At 39.5% G+C, this 27,714-nt stretch overlaps 1 protein-coding gene across 2 annotated transcripts; it reads right to left on the reverse strand.

Moving 5' to 3' along the window:
- Positions 1-387: 387 nt before the first annotated feature.
- Positions 388-27,700, reverse strand: utp15 (UTP15 small subunit processome component). 2 transcript variants are annotated; one of them, XM_052019570.1, is made up of 13 exons: positions 23,642-23,722; positions 23,269-23,402; positions 22,672-22,764; positions 19,640-19,824; positions 18,507-18,685; positions 17,890-18,015; positions 17,043-17,178; positions 15,628-15,712; positions 14,146-14,307; positions 13,356-13,457; positions 9,707-9,840; positions 7,149-7,207; positions 388-3,675 (listed from the first exon to the last, which is right to left on the reverse strand). In XM_052019570.1, exons 2-13 carry the CDS (start codon positions 23,356-23,358, stop codon positions 3,443-3,445), a joined length of 1,584 nt encoding a protein of 527 aa, XP_051875530.1. In that variant the 5' UTR covers positions 23,359-23,402; positions 23,642-23,722; the 3' UTR covers positions 388-3,442. The 2 variants fall into 2 exon arrangements, with proteins under 2 accessions (XP_051875530.1, XP_051875529.1); XM_052019569.1 differs by lacking the exon at positions 23,642-23,722 and adding an exon at positions 27,572-27,700 and having other exon boundaries at positions 389-3,675.
- Between the last annotated feature and the right edge of the window lie 14 nt (positions 27,701-27,714).

The raw sequence follows: 27,714 nt of genomic DNA on the forward strand, positions 1-27,714 counted from the left end.
ATTAGCAGCAGAAAGTTAATGAAATTAACTGTGAAATAAAACCTGTATTTACAAACCAATGAAAGTGTAAACCACTACAATATTTTCTCCTTCAAATATACTTCTCAAATTCCTTCTCTTGCTGAACCCTAACCATATTTACCTGCAGTTAGCATCACAAATGTTGAGTTCACTTTCGTAATTCGAATTGAAAATAGCATTACACGAAATCACTAAAGCAGCATAATGGCATTTTCATTCATATGTAAATGTTGCTTTGGTTCATCCGTATTCAGTTTAATATTAAAATAATTACATACCATCAAATAACCAGAGGAAAAAATAGAAAATCAGGGCATGATACCATATCCAAGATAAACATCACACAACAATGTGGTGGGAAAGAGTAAGTTATCTGTGGGAGAGAAATCTCTACCAATTAAATTTCAATGACAAAAAAAAATCCTTGTAAAAACCTATATTGTTCATTACTCAACTGGGGATTTCCTTAGTGGTTCAACAAGCAAACCCAATGTATAACTGGACTCGATTCCTGGTGTGGTTTCATTAAACAAGCTCAACAGGGGGAGCAGCTGGATGCTACAATTAAATTAATATATTTTGGCTAAATTAGAGAAAGTCAACTAAGAGTCTTGTTCAACAACGTTATCTTGATGAAAAATGTCCAATTTGATGCTGGGGAGCTAGAGTCAGACTGGCAGTGATGCTACCACTTACAACACACACACTGTTCACAAATAAAGAGGAAATTGGACAATACATCAGAACATTATCATGTAATTGTCAATACAATCATCAATACAAGTTAATATCTTGGGAAAAAAAAGATGAGAAAGAGTGCACTTCCCTTCAAGGCATATCAGGTCAAAGTGCATATTGTATAAAAATTGCAACTTTCTTATACTCTTCCAGACAATTTAATTTCAAAGTTGGGCACTTCTCTACAGTTATATTTAAATACATAATTGATACCTCATAACGATGAAAGACGGATCTACAATATTTTTTCGCACACTATTTAGAATAAAACCAGTCAAAATAGCACAATTTCAAGACACAAAATGTGCCACTCAGCTCAGAGAAGCTCATCAATCTAATATTGTAACTCTCCCATCATTTAGTTGTGGACGCGATTCCTAACTTTGTTCTGCATTTTCTCTCCATAGACTTGATGCACTGAATTGGTTGTAAGAGACTTAGGAATTCCATTCTACTCTTCACATGTTCATAATGCATAGTAGCAAATAATAAACTAATATAATACTGAGCAATATCATCAAAACAGTAAAACACAGGTAAGTGGAAGGCATAATCAAGTGGCACAGTCCTCTGATTAGCCTATGTCTTCAGCACTGTGCATATATCCAGTCATTAGAATATAGAATCCTAAAGAACAGAGGAGTGCTGAACCCATGTCTCAAAGAATTTAACTACAAGACTTAAAGAAATTAAAGGATACACAAAGCAAGAATGGAGTATGTTTTTATGGTCATAGTGATTTGAAAACCAGTCAGAAACAATACGGAAACAATACAGAAATGAAACTATATGACAAGTAGGCCAATAACAAAGTAGGCTTATAGAGACCATTGATGTATGTAGGGCATAATCAAGGCTTGGGTAAATAATGACAGCATTCAAGCATGTTTTTGAAATTCAACTAATAATTCATACAGTTTTGTTAATCAGCAATGTCTTTATTTTTAAATAAATCCACACTTTAAAATACCCTCTGGACATTGGAATTTGATTGGACCAAACACTGCCACAACACCAACTCACACTGAAGGGAAATATGATGTCTGACTCAACTAGCACCAAGTCTTTCCTCTCTCCTTATCAAAACTATTTTTAGACAACCACAGGAAAGCAGGATCTCTTTTTCTAGGCCATGATCCAACACCCTAATCTGGGAAAATTGATCATAAACCCACTGATATTATCAGCATCAAAATTAACTACTGATAATTACCCAGCATTCCACCCAATTGCTGAACTCAAGAACAGCAAGAGATAATGTGCTGCATGTATAGCTATGGGCACATTAACATCCCATATATATTAAAGAACCATTTATGAATCAGTACTTCCGTTGATCAGTATTGTAAGGTATAGCTATATGTATAGTTGAATTTTCTAAATTGATTATGGGTAGGTGCTGGCACAAATATTGTGAATTAGCATCTGATTGAATTCTACCACCAACAGTCCCTTGATACTCAAGTAAGAATAATCTTTAATTGCTTAATATTGAACTAATTAACATCTTGTTCACAATGAGCTATCAAACATTCCTGTGTCACATTTTCATCTCAAATCCTTTACTGTGCAGAATATTTTCAAAGATTGTGTCTTCCAGTAGCTTTTTCACCAAATAACAAGATAAAGCTCCTTGTAGGATTACTTTGACAAATGATTAGTTCACCGGCTCACTCTTCACAATTGTAAAGGATAATTAAGAATACAACACTTCCAATGTGAGGCAACATTTCACAAGAGAATTTTCTTTAAATGTAACCTGGGGAGATAACTATCAAATTTTGATCATGAAGATGATGATAGGAGAGGTAGATCTTCTTGGCCAAAAATTCCTGGTGTTAAGTTAATAATGGACATCAATTAAGAAAGAAAATAATGATTGCATTTTTGTCTTCCCTTGCCAGAGAAGGTCAAGATAATTATGGTTTACCCATCATGACAAAGGTTTGCTTTCTCAGGACACTTCCTAAAATTCTCTTGACCTTTACATGCTCATCCACTAAGTATCCAAATGTCAGATGAGATCCATGAATTTGCAAAGTTCACCTCATAATCTTGCTACTTCCCCATGTTGTTTGCTAAGCAGTGAGCAACTGGTGCTGGGTCTTTATCTCCTGGTAGGAGATATCTTACTCTTATTCTTAATCTTAAGAATTGATTTTGAGGGGTTTTTTACTTATGCTGAACTTATTTCAAGAAAATAATGCATGAATTGGGCTCCGTCTACAGTTTTAAGTCGAGCAAGAGTGCTGCATTGTAAAAGCTACAGCACCATGGTTAATTTGTTACTTAATGAAGTTAAGCCTTCCTTGTCCATGATACAAGTCTGATCTAGATAATCACTTCTGCAGAACACAACTGCCTTTTGTCCACAACCAAGCACCTAAAACTGTGAAGGCAAAACTTCACAATTGGTAAAACTTTGTTGCTGCTTCAGAACACATATAAAAATATTTATTCTCTACTAAACTTAGAACTTCATAGATGCTGTATTTTCTCAGCATCAACGTATTATGTCAAACAAATGGAAAATAGAAATTACATTGCTTTTGGCTATTGCACAATAGCAAATATGAAGGTAAATGATGCAAGAGCATTTTACAATGCTTGTCTTCAAATCAGTGAGGTTTAAGGATAAATTTGTGTTAGTGTGCCTAAAATAGGACAGCGAAGAGGCCTGGCTCTAGGCAATTGCCATTGGTTTTTCTTGTTCAGCTCCAGCAATTAAGGCACAAATCTGACTTCCAGGTACAACTGCTTCCTTTTTGGTTGTCATGGTAGCAAAAAGTGTGTCCATCATTCCAAGCACTCCAAGCAGTCCTTCCCGATAATCAATCTCTTTTTCTATCAGTTGTTGCAGGTTTATGAACTGCTTATCGATCACAGGTGACGTACCAATCACAGAACTATAAACACCTAAAAGCAAAAATAAATAAATAAATGTTGAATTATAATTGAAATTATATTTTAATATATTTATAATCAATCTTTTTAAGTCCCATAGTAAGACTCTCTCAAAGAATTTCTAATTTAAAAAAAAAGTTCTTTTTCTTTGAATTTGCAAATTGAATTAGGAAAAAGTTCTTTCTTCTGAGTTTTCAAATAGCCAATCTCCCATATGTCAACTGCAACTAACCTGCTTCCAAGATCTTTCATAATGTCTGCTTAAAACTATAACTGCGTGATGACTCAACTACCATTTACTGGAATACTCTGGGTATCCCGCTTTGCAATGAATCTGACTTCCATCACTTTGCACGTGCATTTAAGTCAATTTGCAAATATAAACATGAATAAATTCTCAGCCCATTTCTTGTAAGAAATGTCAATCGCTGGGCACAATGTTGAAAATGCAGTGATATATGAAAGGGCATTCATTTCGAGAGGACTAGAATACAAAAGCAAAGATGTACTGTTGAGGCTTTATAATGCATTGGTCAGACTGCATTTGGAATATTGAGTGTAATTTTGGGCCCTATTTCCAAAGAAGGATGTGCTAGCCCTGGAGAGGGTCCAGAGGAGGTTCACAAGAATGATCTTGGGAGTGAAAGACTTAAAGCAAGAGGAGCGTTTGATGTCTCTGGGCCTGAACTCGATGGAGCTCAAAAGGATGAGAGGATCTCATTGAAACCTACTGGATACTGAAAGGCCTGGATAGAATGGACATGGAGAGGATGTTTCCATTAGTAGTAGAATCCAGGATCTGAGGGCACAGCCTCAGAATAAAGGGGCGTCTCTTTAGAACTGAGATGAGGAGGAATTTCTTCAGCCAGAGGGTGGTGAATCTGTGGAATTCGTTAACAAAGAGGACTGTGGAGGCCATGTCATGACTGAATGGCGGTGGATCCAATGGCCTAATTCTGCTCCAATATCTTATGGTCATTGATCTCCATTGGAAGATACAGCTATGGACAGAAGCCCACGTTCAAATATCCTTTCTTTAAAAAAATATTTAAATATATTTATTTTTGTTTCCTGACACTGTTTTAATTTATTTAATCATTTTTCATAGTTTAAGTTTTTGAATTTTGCTAATGTTGCAGACATTCTATTTCCTGAACAGCTTTGTCAGCCAGTATGCTAGGAAAGAACTTGCTCTTAAAGCACTTCTGTGGTCAGAGCTTGACTTGAAAGAAGTACTAACCACAGAGGGACAGCATAAAAGATTTACTAGACCGCTTCCAGGGATGGTGGATGTGCCACATGAGCAGAAACCAAGTATACTAGGACAGGATACTGTCCTCTGGAGTTTAAAAGAATGACAGAAGACTCATCGAAAGAGTTGACAGGCTGATGCAGGGTCGAAGTTTCCCTTGACTGAATGGTCTAAGACCTGGGGGCAGAATAAGTAGCCATTGAGTAATGGGATGAAGAGAAATTTCTACACTCTTGAGTGTGGTGAACCTTTGAAATTCCCTAAACTAGAGGACTGTGGAGGCTCAGTGTGGTGTTCATTCAAAACAGGCAGATAGATTTCTGGACATTAAAAAAGTTATAGAAATGATGCTGGAAAAATAGCACTGAGATGGAAGATCAGCCATGATCATGAAGAACCAGAAGGCCTCCACCTGCTCCTATATCTTATGTTCTTCTGTTTCAAACTGTAAGGCCCCAACTGTGCCAGGATTTGCCTTTTCTAAAAGAAGATTCCATCTTGGAAGCTACTCCAGGTGCTAGTGAGCTGCTGGTAAGTTAATCACATAATCCTTTCACGTATGGAACATAATGTTCAACTGAGAACATGCTGATGAGATGAAAACATACTCTCTAAAGTGGGAAAAATAACTGGTTTAACACTGATATATTAACATTGTAGCGACTCACCGTCCGAGCAAGTGAACCGGCTCGGCGGTCGGGTCGCGCGTCGTTGAAGCGGTGAGGCGCAAGATGGTGGTGGGCCTTCGTCTCCCCCGAGCGACAGGGAGAACCCGCGCGTGGGAAAGGTTTGATGACGTGGCGTATACGTCATTGCCGTTTTGAGTGGGCGGGAACAGGCTCTCTTAAAAGGCCTGCGCAAGGCGGGAAAATAAACCAGTTCTGTTCTGAAACTCTACGACTACTGTCTTGTGTTCATTCCGCGGTAGCAACCGCTACAACATCTATAATAGACCCAAACAAGCGATGTAATTGAGAGAAGGTGGTCAATACACGTAAAGGTTTATCAAGTTCTATCTGGCAACTGGAGTTAACAAGTGTTTAGGTGTAGCAGAGCAAAGTATTTTGCATCACACAAAGACAATATTGCAATCAAGTTGTCCTTCTCAGGAAATGACTGCCACACATTTGTTGAAACCGAGAACAAAGAAGTGTGACACAATTGTCAAATTTATATTCTGTTCAAGAGAGAATCAGGGGAAAGAGGTGAGCAAAAAGTAGAAATGCAAAATATACATACTCAAAGATATATAATCTATTACATGTTAAAGTATTTATAGCTAAGAGATACAACCATAAATCTTAAAAACAGAAAATGCTGGAAATACTCAGCAGGCCAGGTCGTACCTGTGGGAAGAGAAACAGAGTTGATGCTTCAGTTCAAAGACCCTTTGTCAGAGTATGTCCAGCATTTTCTATTTTTATTTTAGAATTCCAGCATCTGTAGTTTGTTTTTTGGAAACACAAAAGATTGCAAATTTTGTAATCTGGAGCAAAAATCTGCCGGATGAACTCAGCGGCTCAGGCAGCATTTGTGGAGGCAAAGGGCTGGTTGTCATTTTGGATCCTCAGTCCTAATGCAGGGTCTCGACCCCAAACGCCAACCTTCCCTCTGCCTCCACTGATGCTGCCAGAGTAATTTTGTTTTTTTGGATTTTCAACCACAAATATTTACTGATGCAGTTTGAATATGCTTTTCCAACACTGTAACATTAATGTGGGAAACTATATTACAACCCACCAGGTTCACAAGTAAATGATATCGTACATTTAGAAGTTAGGTTCTTTTTATAAACATAAATAAACATTTGCTACAAAAGTAAATCACGTTCATCCATGTGGCAAGTTTCTGCTTGAATGGAGAACCAAGAAAAAGTACTTCGCTGGCAGGCAGAGGAAAGCCACTTGAATACATAATAATAAGCAAATAATAAATAGCAAACACATGTCATGCAAATTACAGGGGAATTAACATGGTGCTAAGAAAGCAGGGACCCAAGGCTTTGATTTTGGTCCCCCAAGTATTTTACAGAAAAAACTTTCAGCTTATCCAGTAGTGGATATTGAGCAAACAGCATGTCAAACCAAAGGCAGTGATGGCACTGAAAGCAGAGCTGCAATTCCAACCCAAGCATGGAATTTGACACTAGGTTTTCAACTGCTATCACCAAGGACATCACAGAGAAGACGAATGTTAAAAGATCAAGGAAAAACAAATGAAAAATAAAACTTACCAATAATAATCTCTGCAACAGTTACTAAAATAGATGTGAACCTCGGCTTAATAACATTCCTAAAAATACAAAGATATGTCATTAAATAATGTCAGTTCTCCACATAAATCTATGAGCAAACATTATGACTTCAGTGCTAGATATACCCAATGTACAGATTATCACGATCTTTAACATATTCCTTTGTTTCAGGAATATGGGAATGCTTCTAAGATAGTAAGGTAGACTCTGTATGTTTTCTATTGTTACAACTGAAATCATAACCACATTTTTTTCTTGCCACTTGGAATGTCATCTGCATTGAATCATTCAGCTCATCATGTCTGTGCTAGTTGAAGAACCATCCTAGTTAATTGCATTGTTTGACTTTTGGCTGCTGGCCTTCAAGACTAAGTGTCTTTCCATATGTATATAAAAAAAACTTAAGATGGTGGCAATGACAGTACATATGAGAAGGATTTCTGCCTCCACTACTGAGTTTCTGAACTACACACTTCCTCTAACAAGTGTGAAGGAACAGAGGAACCTACATGAATATACTCACAGATCTTTGAAAGTGACAGGATCCGTTAAGAATATGGTTAGTAAAGGATATAGGACTCCAAGGTTCAGAAACAGAAACAAACAGAAAAAAGTAGGGAAGTTACACTGAACCTTTATAAAACTGGCTGGGCCACAACTTCCACCTTACAAAGGATTTAAAGGTCCAAGAGGGTGCAGGGATAAGGGGTTTCTATTACAATGTTGGAGTGGAAGTGGTGTGGCCATTCTGCTTGGAGAACAAAGGAGGTCGACAAGATGTTTGATGGGAGTACATGAGCGCTGTAGTTAAGTTACTAGATTATAATGCTGAAATCAGATGCATTCAAATCCCACCATTGCAGCTTCTGAATTTAAAGTAATTAAAAAAAACTAGCAATAACAGCATCCACAAACCTACCAGACTGGTGAACCAGATGGGCTTTTATGACAATGTCTTTCATGAAAGGAAATTTGCCATTGTTACTCCATCTGGCCTATGCTCAACTCCTTATGGAACAATTAGCAGTTAGGAATGGACAATAAATTCCAGCTTTGCCAACATCATCTACATTCTGGGAACCACAACAGGTTGAGATAGAGGAAAACTGTTTCCTTCAGCACACAGTTCAAGGGGATACGAGGAGTGTTTTAATTAATATACAGAGAGTTGTTTCTGATCTAGAACATTGCCAGTAAGGGTGATAGAAAGACAAACAATGTCTTCAAAAGGGAACAGATGTTGAAGGAAAACAAAGCCATAGGGAAAAGACAATGAACTGACTAGACTGTTCCACAAGATATCACTGTTCTGTTGACAGGTCAAATGGCATCCTTCTCTGCAGTAGTATGATTCTAAGAAAGCAGCCTGACCTGCTGAGTACTTCCAGCATTTTATTGTTTTTTTTAATTCAGCTCATTTACTACGTCTCTGGCACACTTAAGAGTTTATTATAATTCGCTAAGAATCTGATCAGCATGCATCAAAAAACAATTGCTGGTTCAGTACTTTCAGCTATTTTTAAAATTAATCATGAAAATAAGCACCTGATTTTTTTTTCCAGGTGAATTAATAAAACTACGTTATCATTCTGACATACACAAAGAAAATTTTATATTCTATATCACCCAATTACCCCAACCCAAGAAGGTTTCAAGTGTTGGATATGGAAATAAATTTTAACAAAGTCTTTAATTCAAACCTTAACAACACAATTTCAAGTGAACATTATTTTCTGATTTCCAACGGAGATGAACAATTTCAAACATGTGTTCCAAAACCAAGCACTCCACTATTAGCATGAACTTTGTCTAAAATATCACTAATAACAAATGTAAGTCATTTAACCAAAAACAAAAGACGCTGACAAAGTGAGCAAATGGCTAAGTAACTTAATGGGTCAGGTGTTCCCAAACTCTGCCGATCTTCTGGAATTATCATTATTTGTCAGATGCAGAGCGCAGATCCCACTGTTCATCCAAAAGTGGGCCAAGCAACAAGTAGTCTCAGTGCCAAGGCCTCAGAATGCCCTTGACAGACTCTAACAGAAGGCAAGGTGAGGGTTAGAGCTTGCCACATGTCAAAATTTGTGAATCTTTTAAAATGTGTCTGATATTCAGAGACATCTAAAAATTGTTAATGTTGATATATAAATACATATATAAAATTTTAATAAATCTTATTAAAATAGATTGAAGTAAAATAATTAAAAATTGTACTCATCTTGCTTATTCCACAGTTCTCAAATGTGCAATTAATTTAATGGGTTTCTACGATTATACACCAGGTGTAGGACAATTTCCTAGCACATTGCTGGGAAATCTCAGCAAGACCAAGCTCTACTGCAACAGAGCAGAGTGACATACAAAACATTCTCTCTCACCCAGTTCAGGACCTAGTCGGTCCATTTTAGTGGATTTATTCCTGAAGCAATGGCTAAACAATAACAGATAGCCAAGAAAATTCCGTTCATTGCAAATGCTTTTAACAACACTGTGTTACTCTGTGAATAGCAGTTTCAATAATTAAGACTCATTACCTGCTAAGAAAGTCAAGTATGATGGTAAGTTGTTTCTCATTTCGTCCTGCAAGTGCATTTTGAAGCGTGCCTCTGCGATTAAGTTCTTGCATGACACTAATGGTAACTTCTGGGGTCTTTGTCCTGATAGGTAACTGCAAGATAACATCAATCAGTTCAGAACAGTGCAGGATTTCAACCTTACATTATGCTCACAAATGGTGAACTTAGAAGCATTTGTTGTGAAGTGCTTTTGGATAGAAGTAATATTACTATTAGCTTGATTTATGAATTAGTATTAAATAGTTTGAATATCCTCAATAGTTAAATGAACTTACCCAGTGAACCACAAAGACCAGGAAAGCTGCAGTTAGTATTCTCAGCTGATGCAAGTACACCTCTCTAACCATGCAATTCTGCTAGTTTCAAATACAGAAAAGATATGTGTTCCTGATTTTTGAGGAACAGATCTTCTGCAAAATTTATAGTTAATTTATTGAAGAAAATTAAGGAATAAAAATCCAATAATAAAACATCCATTTTATTTTTCTTCCCCCCCCCCCCACCCCCATTGCAAACTAACACCTTGCTAGAGCAGAATAGCTCACATTGGGTCAGATCCAACTTATCTTTACCTAGCCTAAATGCTAGTTGCCTCAGCTTTATGTCAGACTTGGCTGGTACAAGTAGTACAACCCCATACATTTAAATTAATTTCAAGACTGAGTAAGATGGTGAACAATTTACTTATTTTGCTTAATCCTAATGTTTTTAATTATTTTGTCATATTTTGGTAATTTTTAAAAAATTATTAATTTTAACATAAGTACATTTGAATAGTTTTCTTTTAAATGCCTTTATCAAAAATGTTTAAAATCAGTTCAAAGACCTTTGATAGCAGTGTGCTGTCAATAGGCCATCAGGGCATTCCAGAGACACGGCCTCAGGATTCACTCTCTGCAGAATGGCCTTGAGGTATGGAGGGTCAGCTTGGCTACAGGCACAGGTTAGTGCAGGCTGACAGGCACCACAGGTAGATGGCTTGAACAGTTATAATCTGGCCTAATGTGCCCGGTTAGATAATTTTCCCACATCTTTCAGCTCAAATTTTGTTTGGCCCTTTAAGATACGATAGTGTGAACCGATCACAGTGAAGTGAGGGAGATCAAGGCATTCAGGTGTATGCCAGGCCACGACTAGGTCTTCAACCAATGAGGTTCATGAATTGAGAAAAAGAGGAAAGCAGCAAAAGAAAGTGAATTGAATAATAAGAAACAACAAAGGAAAATAAAGCAAGGGATAGGTGGGTTTGAGAGAGAAAGAGATAAAAGCCAAACAGGAAAAATGTTAAATCAAAGTTTAGTTTAAATTTCCAACAAGCTGCAAGAAAAAGCACTGCATTCTTAAAATCTATCCATTTTTAATCAAGAGAAATTGATTAACAGTATAAGAATAGTGAGCCGGACTAAAGTGACTGATAGCTGGCAATTCTGTGAAAAATTAGCTGGTAGTTGCAATGTATAGTAAGCTCATTGCAGACTTCCATGCTTGGGCACTGCAGGGCTAAATTACAGATTATGCTGGAGATCAGATGTGGCCACACATTAGCTCTTGCTCCACCTTTGGACTCGTCATTGATTCTGGGGCATTCCATAATGTCCTGAGCTGATGGACTGCATGCACTTCATATGTGGGCCCCTGGCTTTATACCAGCCATAACTGGTGCATCCACTTGCCTGCATGAATACAGCTTCAACAACACTTGAGCAGCTCAACACCATACTGGACATTGCAGCCTGCTTGATAGGCACCCCATCCACAACCATCCATTCACTTCCCCACCAATGCACAGTAGCAGCAGTATGTACCATCTACAGGATGCACTGTAGCAACTCACCAACACTCCTCCTTCCAAATCCACAACCTGTACCAGCTAGAAGGACAGGGGCAGCAAAAGCATGGGAACACCACCTGGAAGTTGCCCTCCAAGCCACACACCATCCTGACTTGTAAGTACATCACCTGAAACTTACTCTAACAGCATTGTGGGTATACCCACACGTCAAGGACCGCAACAGTTCAAGAAAGCAGCTCACCACCACCTTCTCAAAAGCAACTAGGGATGGACAATTAAGTGCTGGCTCAGCCCGTGAAGCCCATATCCCTTGAATGGATACGAAAGAAAATCTAGTGTGGCCCATTCAGTTCAGTGGGGTTGCCATACTCACTAAAAGCAAGTGAAACATTTAGAAACAATGGAAAAAGACTTTGATAGCACAAGCTGCCAGAAGGCCAGAGTCGTCTCTGAGCAGGGCCTCTTGTGGCCGAGTCAACAATGAAGCTTTGTAGAAGGACTGTGGTAACAACACCAGGAGGATGCTAGATCCTTGTAACCTCAAAGAGCAAAGTGCAACTGTCATGTTCTATGGACACACGTGGAAACAGTGGTAGCGAATGCAAGACCTGAGACATATACAGTGACTAAAAATATACTGTATATGGTGTTATATAGTGGTCATAACTTTCCACCAGTTTAATTGGCAAAATGTAGGCTACTGCATTATAGGGGAGAGCTAATACTTTTGTGAACAAATGGCAAAACAATGGAAATTGTCTAATTCATAGGGTATCTTGCCATCATCATGGTGTTAGATAATTTAGAATATAACAGAACAGTACAGGAACAGGCTCTTTGGTCCATGTCTGTGCCAACCACAATGCTAATCTAAATTAATCTAATCTGTCAGCACATGGTCCTTATCCCTCCATTCCCTACCTGTTTATGTGTTTATCTAAATGCCTCTTAAATATTGCTATCGTCTCAGCTTCTACAACCTCCCCTGGAAGTGTGTTCCAGGCACCTGTCAAACTATGTGAAAAAAAAACCTCTCTTTTAAATCGTCCAACTCTCACATTAAATCTATGCCAAATCTAGTATCTACGCCAAAAATTTATTCATTAATAACACTGAGCACCATTAAGTATGCAGTTAATTTGGCAGCAAAATCTGGCACAATTCTTGGCAAAGCCCTACTTCAAGAAAATTTACATTAAAGAGCATCTGAACATCAAAAATCCAATTCTCCTCACTAAGGTGCGTAATCTACTGCAAAAAAATTAATCCCTGGTTCCATTGCGAAACGAAGTCAATGGAATGTCAGAAGCAGCATATAGGCAGTCCCCAGCTTACAACAGGGTTCTGTTCCTGAGAACCGTTCGTAACCCAAACTGTTTCCAAGTGGAAATGAACAAAGCAAGTTGTGAGAGAGGATCAAAGGAATAGCTATGACGGGAGAGCGAGCAGGTAAGGGAAGAGCTCCCAACAGCTGGCCTCACTGACTCAGTATGTGAGCGAGTGAGTCTGCCCAGCACTCCCACCTTTGCACAGCTCTTCCCAGCCCCTGAGTGTTGTGGATTGACAAGGCTGGGGGAGGGGTGGATGGCATACACAAATGCCCCATTCCCCACCCAGCAGGAGATGCCAGCAGCTGGCAAATGCACCCCCATCCATTCAGCTGCTCTCCCAAACCCTCATTCATATGCACACGCTGTCCATAAGTCAGATGTTCATAACCTGGGGAGGACCTGTACATAGTGCGGCAATGTTTGGCACAACCACTTCAAGGACAAATTTCTCCATGTGCATTGCAGAATCAAGATGAGTCCTTACCTTCAATACCGCATCTAGTGCAAGGGACACCTGGAAAGTTCTCAATAGCTTGTCATATTTCTTTAGATGCTGCTGCATTGGCTTGCTGATCAAAAAATCATCCTTAAGTGGGAAAGAATGTGAATGTAAACTTGTTGTAGGATACAGTTAAAAAACATCACAATAGTAATTCTTAGAAAGCAATTATTTTTCAAAACATAAGTTTGCATTTTCAGCATTAAATGTAATTTTTTATATTTATAAAATATAGGAAATATAAATTTATAATAGCTTATTTAAATAGAATCCAAAATATATTCAAGAAGTCATTCAATTTCACAGCTGTGCATGATGCGGTACTCAATATCGAAGGCATAATTGCATTTTGTTCAACATGGATCTACTAATGTTAGAAGGTAAACATACAGATAAAGTAGAACAAGGACGACTGGAATTTGAAAGTAGTCACCCATGAGTAAGGGATAGCATTGAAATGTGGTTATGATGGCAATTTAAGACCACTTAACATCTAAATGGTCATTCATTGGGAGGACAGTCAAATAAAATACTTCCTAAGACTATTCCTTAACCATTGTTATATTGATTGTAGAGATTTAGTTCAGATTGTCAGCATTTCCAACAGGTTTTGCATCACATCAATCAACTTGACCAACAAATAGAATTCACATCACATAATTGCGTCATGTGGACCTCCCACTGTAGGTCAATAGTTGAAATGCATTTTGGATACCTCTAAAAATAAACTAAACAATAACATCTCATTATTGTACACACATCATAAATATCTCACCTTCTTTGGCATGTAATCTTTTCCTTTAATGAAATATCTGTATGATGGTCCTTTTTTCATTTTTGCAACATCAGCAGTGTCACACTTCCTTACATTCTGTTTCCGATGTTGGATACTTAGGACACTATTAGTCATTCCTACAATAATGGCTTCGTCTTCAGGCTAAAGATAAAATTTAAAATAAATTGCAAAGAGCTGAACCACCAAAATTTTCTATTTTGTTTTAAATAGAAGCTACATATTGATAAGTTTGCAGACAACACAAAAATTGGTGCAGTTGTGGATAGTGAGGAGGGCTATCAAAGGATACAGAAGGATATAGATCAGTTGGAAATTTGGGTAGAGAAAAGGCAAATGAAGTTTAATCTGAAGAAGTGTGAGGTGATGCATTTTGGGAGGTCAAATGCAAGAGGAATGTATATAGTAAATGGCAGGACCTTTAAGAGCAGTAATGTAGAGAGATCTTAGGGTGCAAGCCCATAGTTCCCTGAAAGTGGCAACACAAGTGAATAGAGCAGTAAAGGTAGCATATGTCATGCTTGCCTTCTTTGATCGTGGCATTGAGTATAAAAGTTGGCAAATCATGTTGCAGCTGTACAAAACTTTGGTTTGGCCACCTTTGGAGTATTATATGCAGTTTTGATCATCACACTGCAGGCCACTCCCCAAACTATTCATTCCTACAAATGGCAGAACTAGTTTCCTCTCCCTCCACTTTATTAATTGTTCTTTCTCATCAGTCTCATGTGCTTTTGATGCAATTCATCACAATACTTTGGAGGTATGATTACCATATTTGTGTGTTTTCTGACTTATGGACAAAATTGACTTATGGACGTAAAAAACAGAACCCATTCGTTACCCTGCAACGGCCTGGATAGGAAGGATGTGGAGGCTTTGGAGAGGGCGCAGAAGAGGCTCATTAGTATGTTGCCTGGATTGATTAGATACAAGAGGAGGATGGACAAAGTTGGATTGTTCTCTCTGGAGCTCTGGAGACTGAGGGGCGACCTGATAGATATCTAAACTTATGAGAGGCATAGATAGGGCAGATATACTCTGAATCTTTTCCCCCCTCCCTGCAGAGTGAAAAATTTCAAATATTAGCATTGTGGAAGGGGAAAGTTTAAAAATGTGCAAGGCAAGTTGTTATTTATGTTTTTTTTTAAAAACGCAGAATGGTACGTTCCGGGAGGTAGTAAAAGCCAATTCAATAGCAACACTTAAGAGACATTTTAGACAGACACATGAACAGGCAGGGAATAGAGAGATACAGATCATGTGCAGGCAGATGTGATCAGTGAGACTGGCATATGGTCTGCACAAACATGGAGGGCCAAAATGCCTGTTCCTGTGCAACTAAACATATCACTACTCATACCACATTCAACATGTTTTACACAAAGTAAGAAGGTTTAAGTCATTCTGTACATGCCTGGAAAAGAAACAAAAAGTCACAGCATAACAAAATCTTATACTTACTGCTAACGCTAAACTCAGAATGGATGCTGCATAATTCAAACTGTGCACAACTTTGTACTTCGATGTACTGTATATTTTGACATGCCTGAAAGTTCAAAATACTGTAAGTACACTCACCAAAAATGCAAATACTCTTAGACCAAGAAATCCAAGACTATTAACCAAAAACACCAGTTTAGCAACATAGATGTAAAGTGCTAAATAATGATTTCAAAATACCGTAAAGTTAGAACATATAGAGAATTAATTAATCAAAAAAAATCATTTTACTGTAGAGGTAACAGGAAATTGGTCCATTCTGACTCACATTGACACTCAAAAATTATTCATAGTTCCAAATGATGGACTTTCTCAGACTCATCTTTTAAAAAAAAATGTCCTTCTCCATTTTAACAGCTGTTATGCTGTTCATTCTTATCATTTCTGGCAGATACCGAACATTATAATATCTGCACAAGTAAAAGCTCCAGTCACTCATTCTTTCATTATGATGATTTTATAAAATTCACTTCCAGGACTTGGGTTCACTACCAAGATGAGCATTTTTTTGCCATTTCCTCCTAGATGCTCCTGAAAATGTGCTGGTAATTCAGATTCTTGAACAGCTGCAATTCTTCAGATTAAGGTACTACCACATTGTTGCTGGACAGAGTAACGTGACTGAGACCTAGTGATGACGAACATAAAATACGTCCAAATCAAAATGGTGCACAACTTGGAGAGGAAGATAAAAATGGTGGGTTACCTATATACTTGCTGACTGTGTCCTTCTCACTGCAGAGGCTGGAAACGGTTGTCACAAAAGTCAGGCAAGTAACTGCAGCACATTTAGCAAATGGTACAGACTGCAGCCACTATAAACAGATGGAGTGAAAATTTAAGATGATGGATAGGGTGCCAATCAAACAGACTTCAGTGCCTTGGATGACAGCAAGCTTCTTATTACAATTACATTCATCCTGGTAAGTATAGAATCTTCCATTTCACTCCTGACTTCTTCCGTGTACATATTGCAAAGGTTTCAGGAAGTCAGGAAGCAAGTCATGTGCCACAGGCCACTTGATGCCACAGTAAGTGACTGTTCCAGTTAAGTTTCAGATCAATAATGATCTTCAAAATATTGACTGTGGTGGACTTGTAATGACATTGAATATCAAGGGTGGATAGCTGGACACCCTGCCCCCATCACTTTTTGGAGAACTTAAAATATACACTCCAATTACTGGCTTTGTAACATTCAAGGATTCACTCTCTATTTACCTCAGCAAAACTTCCAATTCATGAAGTCATGGGTCAAGATCTATACTTAATAAATGACAAAATTCCAATCCTCTGAGACCAAATACATATTTTAAAAGAAACTACAAGCACAATTGCCATTCAATATCAGCTATATAATCTAAAGAATTTCTTACCTATCAAGAGAGCCTGAGAGCAGCCTCTGCCCTGAACTGCTTAAACACAAACAAGTGACAGTCTTGTGGTGATTTCGTAATGAAGCCAACAGCTGACCTCCTTTTAACATGTCCCAGACTTTAACACATCGACCACCTTTACAAAAGCAAGAGTAAATTAGAATAATCTACATTAATTAATTCAAACTGTTTTCTCCATTCATTCACAAGATGTAGCCTTTACTGGCAATAACCTAAAGTGGCAGTTAGAGTCAACCATATTGGCTAGTCTAAGTGAGGATGGCAGATTTCCTTCCCTGAAGGACAAACTTCCCTGAAGAATCAGATTTTAATGACAATGATACTTGGCTGCTCACCATTTCTGATACCAACCCTTTCTTCATTCCTGATCTACTTAATCACTAAATTCCCCAACTGCAAAGTTGAGATTTGTACTCATGTCTCTGTATCAATGTCATGTCTTCTAGACACTCTATGGAGGTTACATATCACCTTGTGACATATCTGGGTCAATAAGTTGATCCACTGCCAACATAATACCAGGAGAGAGAAGACACAAACAATTGTCAATTCAAGGTAAACCAGTAGGCTGCTTCAAAGAACAAATTGCTGGAGGAACTCGTGTGTGTGTGTGTGTGTGTGTGTGTGTGTGTGTGTGTGTGTGTGTGTGTGTGTGTGTGTGTCTGTGTGTGTGTGTGTGTGTCTGTGTGTGTGTGTCTGAATTGACAATGTTGAGTCAAAACCCTGCATCAGGAGTCCTTAATTTGTTCTTTTATCTTAACAACACAGGTAATTACAAACCCCAATAATCTAGATCACTATTTCCAAACCATCAAAGCATATTGACCTGCTGATACGAGAAGTCCACCCGATGGAAAAAGTAACACACTCTCTACTGGTTGCCCATGTTCTATAGTCATTACACTTTGATCCATTCGGGCATCAAACACCTTCACTGTGTGATCATATGAACCTGTAAATAAATAAGGAAAAACAATAATCTTTTGTTTCAGGACAAGAACAGCATAGTACCAATTAAGTACAAGGTGTTGATCGTTTCCTCCGGGTGCTCCGGTTTCCTCCCACATTCCAAAGACGTACTGGTTAGGAGCTGTGGGCATGCTATGTTGGCACCGGAAGCGTGGCAACACCCTTGGGCTGCCCCCAGAACACTCTACGCAAAGGATGCATTTCATTGTGTTTCAATGTACATATGACTAATAAAGATATCTAATCTATGCACTTGCTTGTCTCTGCATCAACCTGTGATTCTTCTTTTTGTCTATTCCCATATATTAAGTCAGCAACCAGAAGACAACCAAAATTACAATTATCAAATTACATTTCATGTGCAAATAGCCAATCACTGAAAGAGAGTCTGGATTGTCCACATATCCAAAAGATACAACATGTTAACTGTTATCTTGCTATGATACCCAATTAGTTATCTGTAACAATACGTACCTGTAACAAAGAGATCTGCATTCAAGTTGCTGGTGCAACCACAACGTACATAATCAGTATGTTCTGTAAAGGTGTGAAGTTCCATTGCACTTGGAATGTCCCAAAGTCGGACAGAGTAATCATCTGATCCAGACATTAAACGTTTTTTGTCAGATGTGAACGCAGTCACTTGAACCGCTCTGGGAAAAAAAATAACCTAGACTCAATTGATCTTTTATTTGAAAAACTAACAGGTATTCTGAATTTTAAGAATACATATCACCTTCAGCTCACATTTCCCCTAAACTTAATAAAAAATACTTTAAATTATCAAAAGGGATATAAAATTCTTATTTTTAACTGACCTTTTAAACTTTTGCTAACAATAGGAGCTCAAAACAACATACAGAAAGAAAGGATAGCCTGGAAGTTTATTTAAAATCCATGTAGCTAATTTCAATCATGATCTTAGGAACACTGACGATTTCCCCTAGTATTCAAAATTAAGGATATGGGAATCAGGTATGCAATCAGCCGTGATCTCACTGAATGGATGAGAAGATTTTTTTCTCTCAAGTTGCAGGATGTCGGTTAATATATAATTATCAGTCCACTTTGTAACTATAGCCAACAGATTTTGGATAAATATTTGAAGCAAGAAAAAGTGTGGAAGACAACAAAGATTTATTTTGAATTGCTCTAGCAAGGGGCCAGCACAGACACAATAGGCTAAATCTTCTTTGGCTTTCAAGATTTCTCAAAATTGAACCTTCTATATTTCGATCATTGTCTTAAATGAGCATTCTATCATTTCAGCCAATCTGTTAACCCTGATGCCTTCAGAACTCAGTGGTACCATTTCTTGCTGGTCTTGTAAAAATAACTCCCAGGTAAAGCTGGTATTAAAAAGGGGGAAAGAAATCATCACCCGGATAGATAAGAAACAAACCTCCATTGTGCAAGAGTTACATAAAAAAGCAATCTCTCTCCTAGAAAAATTGCTTTTCAACATTCCTCCAAACTGAGCCTTTTTTCAAAATAATGCCTTTGTGAAATTGGTAGGAAGAATGTTTATTGACAAATAACTATCATGGGCAGTTCTTGGCCACACAAGAAACTGTTTCCTCAAATCTTAATCTTAGTAAACAACTTACTTTGTATGTCCAGTGTACTGTCTGAGTGCTGCACGCCCATCAACATCAAAAAGGCGAACAACGCCGTCCTCACAGCCTGCAACAAGCAGCTTTCCATCATCTCTGTATGTGCCACAGTATGCTGTATCATTAAATCGGGAGAATGTTTTTATGGGCTCTTGAGAATATCGCCCATATATGTGGATCTAGACAAACAGATGTAGACTTCCATTAAATTAGCAAGTCTGTCACGATAAACTAATAACATCAACTATTAAAGAACATAGGATTAACTGACCCTTCACAGAATTGCAAGTAATATTGAAAAGGCCTCAAGATTTAAGACACTATAAAACATGTGGTCACTTTACTGGACTCGCTGTATTTTCTCTCACCAATTAAATGTATGCAAGAAAATATCATTCAACCAACAAGCCCTCTTTCATTATCAGCTCTAGCTCAGTGATAGCAATCCTACTTCCACATCAGGAGGCTGCGAGTTCAAACACCGCTTTGAAGACTTGAGCACGTAATCCAGGCTGACACCCCGCAGTGCAAATCAGACAACTGCTAAACAGGTGTCTGTCACCCATGGCAGTTTCCAAAGAACCAGGAAGTGCTTCAGGTTTTGTAACCAATACTTACCCTCAACACAGGTAACCTCTACAAGGTTACCTAGTCTCATGACTTATTTGTGTTTCTGGGACTAAGCTGCAACAATCTGCCAGTTTTCAGTGTGGGAGAGTCATGAACAAGGGGACATGGTTACAAAATAAGGGGCCAGTCATTTAAAAGTGAACCGTAGAGAAATTTCTTCTCTTAAAGGGTAGTGAATCTCTGTAACTCTCTACCCCAGAAGCTAGTGGAGGCCAGATCATTAAAATGCAGATATATACAGTAGCATGCAAAAATTTGGACACCCCGGTCAAAATTTCTGTTACAGTGAATAGCTAAGCGAGTAAAAGATGACCTGATTTCCAAAAGGCATAAAGTTAAAGATGACACACTTCTTTAACATTTTAAGCAAGATTACTTTTTTATTTCCATCTTTTACAGTTTCAAAATAGCAAAGAAGGAAAAGGGCCTGAAGCAAAAGTTTGGGCACCCTGCATGATCAGTACTTAGTAACACCCCCTTTGGCAAGTATCACAGCTTGTAAACACTTTCTGTAGCCAGCTAAGAGTCTTTCAATTCTTGTTTGGGGGATTTTTGCCCATTCTTCCTTGCAAAAGGCTTCTAGTTCTGTGAGATTCTTGGGCCGTCTTGCATGCACTGCTCTTTTGAGGTCTATCCACAGATTTTCAATGATGTTTGGGTTGGGGGACTGTGAGGGCCATGGCAAAACCTTCAGCTTGTGCCTCTTGAGGTAGTCCATTGTGGATTTTGAGGTGTGTTTAGGATCGTTATCGTGTTGTAGAAGCCATTCTCTTTTCATCTTCTGCTTTTTTTTTTACAGATGGTGTGATGTTTGCTTCCAGAATTTGCTGGTATTTAATTGAATTCATGCTTCCCTCTACCAGTGAAATCTTCCCCGTGCCACTGGCTGCAACACAAGCCCAAAGCATGATCGATCCACCCCAGTGCTTAACAGTTGGAGAGGTGTTCTTTTCATGAAATTATGCACCCTTTTTTCTCCAAACATACCTTTGCTCATTGTGGCCAAAAAGTTCTATTTTAACTTCATCAATCCACAGGACTTGTTTCCAAAATGCATCAGGCTTGTTTAGATGTTCCTTTGCAAACTTCTGATGCTGAATTTTGTGGTGAGGACACAGGAAAGGTTTTCTTCTGATGACTTTTCCATGAAGGTCATATTTGGGCAGGTGTCGCTGCACAGTAGAACAGTGCACCACCACTCCAGAGTCTGCTAAATCTTCCTGAAGGTCTTTTGCAGTCAAATGGGGGTTTTGATTTGCCTTTCTAGCAATCCTACGAGCAGTTCTCTTGGAAAGTTTTCTTGGTCTTCCAGACCTCAACTTGACCTCCACCGTTCCTGTTAACTGCCATTTCTTAATTACATTACAAACTGAGGAAATGGCTACCTGAAAACACTTTGTTATCTTCTTATAGCCTTCTCCTGCTTTGTGGGCATCATTTATTTTAATTTTCAGAGTGCTAGGCATCTGCTTAGAGGAGTCCATGGCTGCTGATTGTTGGGACAAGGTTTGAGGAGTCAGGGTATTTATAAAGCTTTGAAATTTGATTCACCTGGCCTTTCCTAACGATGACTGTGAACAAGCCATAGCCCTAACAAGCTAATGAAGGTCTGAGACCTTGGTAAAAGTTATCTGAGAGCTCAAATCTCTTGGGGTGCCCAAACTTTTGCATGGTGCTCCTTTCCTTTTTTCACTCTAAAATTATACAAGACAAAAATAATACACTACTCTTGCTTAAAATGTTGAAAAGAATGTTTCATCTTTAAGACTTTGGGGTCAGTTCATCTTCTACTCACTTAACTATTCGCAGTAACAGAAATTTTGACCAGGGTGCCCAAACTTTTGCATGCCACTTGTATATATAAACATTTGAAACATCGAGGAATTGGGGGTTATAGGGAACTAGCACAGAACAGGAGTTGAGACCAGCACAGATCAGTCCTGGTCATATTGAATAGTAGGATGTGCTTGAAGGGCCAGGTGGCCTTCTCCTGCTCCTGCTCCTATTCAGAACCAGTGATAATAAATCTATGTGATCTCCTTATTTGAGGAATATTAGACTTGCCTTGGAGATGAATCAGCATGCCTTCATTAGAAGAGGGGACTGACTCCTGATGAAACATTGACTAGAATAGATTTCTGCTGCAGGGTTTGAAAGAATGAGGGGTAACCTGAAAGATTCTGAGGGTGTTTGACTGGGTAGATAATGCAAGAATCTTTCCCCTGGTAAGGGCAGCTATAACTAAGTGGTTTAATACAGAAAATAAAAAGGTGTTTCTGTTCTCAGTTATGACTGTATTGAATGACAGAGCAGGTTCAAAGGACCATACAGCTTTCTATTTCCTTCCCCCACCCCCCCCCCCACCCCCACATTAAACATACTTATACTGGACTTACCCTTGTAGAGGCAGTTACTGCATAGTTGTAGGGAGCAACTGAAGAAATATCTATGTTTGTCACAGCACCAAACTCTTTGATCTGAACTGGAGCCTGAAACAAGAAAAAAAGGCTAAACTAACTGGTATTTTCATCAAATGCTATTTCACAAGCAAATGATGTGGCTTCAGATGGTCTCCCAGGCATACAATAGAGAACTTCTTAAAATCCAATAACATGGACAAGGACTACCAATATCTATTAAAATATGTATGAAAAGCAGCTTGCATAGTGGGTTCAATGGAACTCTACTAACTACATTCTGCAATAAGGAGCCCAAAGTTCAGAAGTATGCAAAAGTGGCAATTCTTTAATATTTCTTGGTGCCACAGCTAAATACTCCTATTGTATTTGAAAGCATTCTGATCATTATACACATCATCATGGCATTTGAAAACTAGCCAAATGGCTCAAGGATGCAGGCTTTCTCCCTTTTAAATTTACAAAATAATGAACAATGTTGATGTTCACACCAACAAATAAAGAAAAAGATAACATGCTCACATGTAATAAGTCTACTCTTTGACCAGCACTAAATATCATTTATTGAGATCCTACCTTATATTTTTTCCAGTATAGTGTGTCCCGTGTGACAGCTTCTCCAAGTTTTGGGTACTTCTGGATCACAGTTGGTTTGTAAGAAGTCATTGTTTTCCAATTGATATTCCAATTCCACCCTTTCTCATGCACCTCTATAGGATTAAAAATTGAAAGACAGCATAATGTCGCATATTTATCCTTTCAAGAAAAACAAAGCATAGAAAACTATGTTTTCACCTAATAAACTTTATAAAGTATACCTATGCAAAACTAAACAGTATGGCTGTAATGCCTTACTGCCCACAGTTAACACATATATACCATAACAAGTATACAATTCAAGAAAGAAAAGCAGATGTGCCAAATTGATCAAGAGAAAATGTTTGCTTACACACACAAAATGCTGGAGGAACTCAGCAGGCCAAGCAGCATCTATAAAGGAAAATGAACCGTTGACGTTTCAGGCTGAGACACTTCATCAGGACTGGAAAGAAAGAGGTCAGAAGTCAGAATAAAAGGATGGGGGGAGGAGTAGGAGCACAAGTTGGGGGGTGAAAGGGGGAAGATAGCAGGGGGAGGAAGGTAATGGGCAGGGGAGGGGAAAGAGAAAGGATAATGGGGCCAGAGGGATAAGGGCAAACAAAGTGGGGGGTGGAGGAGGGGTTACCGGAAGTTAGAGAAATCAATGTTGATGCTGTCAGGTTGGAGACTACCAAGTATGTGGTATATGAGGTGTCGTTCCTCTAATCTGGGTCTTGCCTCAATTTAGCAGTAGAGGAGCCCATGGACAGACATGTCAGTGTGGGAATGGGAAGTGGAATTAAAATGGCTGGCCACCAGGAGGTCCTGACTGTTACAGCGGACGGAGTGAAGGTACTCAACGAAGCGATCCGCAATCTGCGTTGGGTGTCACCGATGTAGCGACCACACCAGGAGCAATAAATGACACCAGTGGATTCACATGTAAAGGACCTCATCTGGAAGGACTGTTTAGGGGCCTGAATGGTGGTGAGGGAGGAGGTGTAGGGGCAGGTGTTACATTTGGGACAGTTGCAGGGATCAGTGGGGAGGGATGAAGATGTGGGTGAGGGCTGCATTGATAGCAGTGGAGGGGAAACCCCGTCTTCTGAAAAAAAAGAGGATATCTCCGATGACCTGGAATGGAAAGCCTCATCATGAGAACAAATGTGGCGGAGACAGAGGAACTGAGAGAAGGGAATAGCATCCTTGCAAGTGACAGGGTGGGAGGAGGTGTCATCAAGGTAACTGTGGGAGTTAGTGGCTTTGAAAAAGATGTCGGTAGATAATCTGTCTCTGGAGATGGAGACAGAAATGCAGTCATCAATGTAGTGGAGAAAGAGTTGGGGAGAGTTGTCATTGTTGAAACATGGATTGTTCCATGGAGCCAACAAAAAGGCAGGCATAGCTGGGGCCTATGCAAGTGCCCATAGCTACACCTTTGGTCTGGAGAAAGTGGGAAGAGCTGAAAGGGAAGTCGTTATGGGTGAGTACCAGTTCTGCCAGACGGAGGATGGTGACAGTGGAGGGGAACTAGTTGGGCCTGTTATCAGAAAAGTGGAGAGCCTTGAGGCCTTCCTGATGGATGACAGAAGTGTACAGGGACTGGACATCCATGGTGAAAATGAGGCTGTCAGAGCTGGGGAACTGGAAGTTGTTGTGGTGGAGACCATGCAAAGTGTCACAGATGTAGGTGGGAAGGGACAGAACCAAGGGGGACAAAATGGACACGAGTTCAGTGGGGCAGAAGCAGGCGGAGACAATGGGCCTACCGGTGCAGTTAGGTTTGTGGATCTTGGGTATGAGGTAGAAATGGGCAGTGCAGGATAGGGGAACAATGAGGTTGGAGGCTGTACAGGGGAGATCTCTGGAGGTGATGAGGTCAGTGATGGTGTGGGAGACAGTGGCCTGATGTTTCTCAGTGAGGTCCTGGTTCAGGTGTAAGAGGAGGTGTTCAAGATCTGCCTCTGGCCTCAGCAAGGTAGATGTCAGTTTGCCAGACTACAACAGCATGACCTTTGTCTGTGGGTTTGATGGTGGGGTTGGGATCAGTGAGGAGAGAGTCGAGAGCAGTGTGTTCAGAGGGGGTGAGGTTGGAAAAGGTGAGGGGAGTGGTGAAGTCGAGACGGTTAATGGCCCATCGGCAGTTAAAGATGAAAGATCCAGAGTGGGGTGTCCAAGAGCAGGACGGTGACTTAAAGCGTTTACTTAGTCTATTCCCTAGATATGTTTTGTGCCAGTGCCATATCCTCAAAAGGGGACTTGAAAAATACAAATGGGATTCCTTTCCCTGCAATAAACTATTCTAAAGCTCCTCAAATACCTACATCAATTGTTTCAATTGAATCCCACATCCTAGCATGCAGCCCGTAGCCTTCTGTGCCACGGTGTTTCAAGTGCTTTCCTAAACACTTCATAAATATTGTGAGGGACTGCCTCCACCATCCCCTCAAGCAGTGAAATAATTCTTTCTTGAATTCCCTAATAAACCTCCTACCCCTTATCTTAATCCTATGCTCTCTGATCATTGACACATCTAAGAGAAAATATTTACCATTATCTACCCTATATCACTCACAATTTTGCAAATCTCAGTTAACCCACAACCTTCTCCGATCCAAAGAAAACAAACCCAGCTTATCTAATCCCTCCTCATACCCAAAACACTCCATCCCAGCCAATGTCCTGGTGAATCTCCTCTGTACCTTCTCCATGACAACCACATCCTTCCTACAAGGCAATGACCAGAATTGCACACAGTATTTGAGCAGTGGTTTAACTAATGGTTTACATACTTGCACCGTCACCTCTCAGTTTATATTCTGTGCCCTAGCTAATAAAGGCATGAATCCAATGTGCCACCTTAATCACCTGTGCTCCTGCCTTCAAGGATCCTTGAACTTGTATACCAAGGTCCCTCTGTTCCTCATGTCATAACCTAGTCTTATTAGTCCTTTTAAAATGCATCATCTCAATTTCTTTAGGATTAAATTGCATCTGTCATTTTCTGCTACAGAAACAGGCTCTTTGGCCCTGACCACACCAACCATTAAGTACCTAATTATACAATTTCAATTTACCAGAACCTGGTCCATAGCCTACTATATCCTGATCCTTAAATGTTATGAGAGTACCTTCCACCATCACCTTCTCAGCCAGTACATTCCAGATTGCAACCACCCTGAGTGAAAAAATCCCCTCAAAACTTCTTACTCCTCACCTAAACCTTTGCACTCTGGTCTTAGATACCTCTGCCATGGGAAAATGTTTCTTACTATCTATCCTACCTATGCCTCTCATAATTTTGTATACTTTTAACAGGTCCCCTCTCTGCCTCCTAGCACCAAAGCAATTTCTGATTCAATTTGTCAAATTACCCAGACTTCATGGGGTCTTACCTGTTGGCTCAGTCTCCCATGTGAGATTTTGTTCAAAGCCTTATTGAAGTCCTTGTAGACTGCATCACTGCACTACCCTCAGTGACACACTTTAACATCTCAAAGTTTAAATCAAATTAATCAGACAGGACCTCCCTCTAACAAAGCTATGCTGACTGTCCCTGATCAACACCTGCCATTCCAAAGTGCAGATTACTCCTGTCCCTCAGATCTTTTTTCAATAATTTCCCCAAGGCTATCCTTTCCATTTTGATTGATCCAATCTATATAATTAAAATTGCCCTTTATTATTACAGTACTTTTCTTACAAAAGTCCCCATTATTTCTTGATTTATACTCTGCTGTGTAACAGAGCTCCTGTTACGGGGTAATGTATTACTCCCACCGAATGACTTTTGCCCCTTTAATAGTTCTTATCTATAACCCAAACGACATCATGAGCTTCCAAGGCAATATCATTCCTAACTTCTGCATCCCTTGTTAACAGACCTTTTCCATCTCCTTTCTGCATACTCTTCCGAAATGTTAAATTCAGTTCCCACCCTTGGTCACCTTGCAACCACTTCCCTGCAATGGCTATCATACCATACCCATTTACTTCTATTCGTGGCATCAACTTATCTGTCTTATCACAAGTGCTGTTTGTTAAGAGTTAAATGTGAAAGGGCGAGACGCTGAGAAGCAGAAGCTGCTGGAAATACTCAGCCGGAGGGGGGAAACACCGCAGCACTTCTGATGAAGGGTCTTCGACCTGAACCGTTTAACTCGGTTTCTCTTCCCACGGAGGCTGCCTGACCCGCTGAGCACTCTCTGTTTGGTTTCAGATTTCCAGCAGCCTTGCTCTTCTTTGCGCCGTCAGGCCGGAGTGAGGACAGGCGGAGACGCGCAGCCCGCCAGCCACTTACCTGGCAGCACCTTCCCTCGCCGGCCATGCGACCGGCCCGCAGCTACCCAGTGCGTCACTTCCGCCTCGCGATCAACTTTATTAACACCAACGCGCGGGAACAACGTTTGTGTTTTTAAACAAAGCGAGCGCGTATCATCCACC

This window comes from Pristis pectinata, chromosome 7, assembly GCF_009764475.1.
Source record: "Pristis pectinata isolate sPriPec2 chromosome 7, sPriPec2.1.pri, whole genome shotgun sequence".
In the NCBI taxonomy this organism is placed as follows: domain Eukaryota; kingdom Metazoa; phylum Chordata; class Chondrichthyes; order Rhinopristiformes; family Pristidae; genus Pristis; species Pristis pectinata.

Bases quoted from the DNA above. Each gene is read 5' to 3' on its own strand.
- utp15 (XM_052019570.1), bottom strand. From the start codon at position 23,358: ATGACTTCTTACAAACCAACTGTGATCCAGAAGTACCCAAAACTTGGA. The intron at 22,765-23,268 runs GTAGGATCTCAA...TTCTTGTTTCAG, and splicing joins TATACTGGAAAAAATATAAG to GCTCCAGTTCAGATCAAAGA. The intron at 18,016-18,506 runs GTACGTATTGTT...ATTTATTTACAG, and splicing joins TGCAGATCTCTTTGTTACAG to GTTCATATGATCACACAGTG.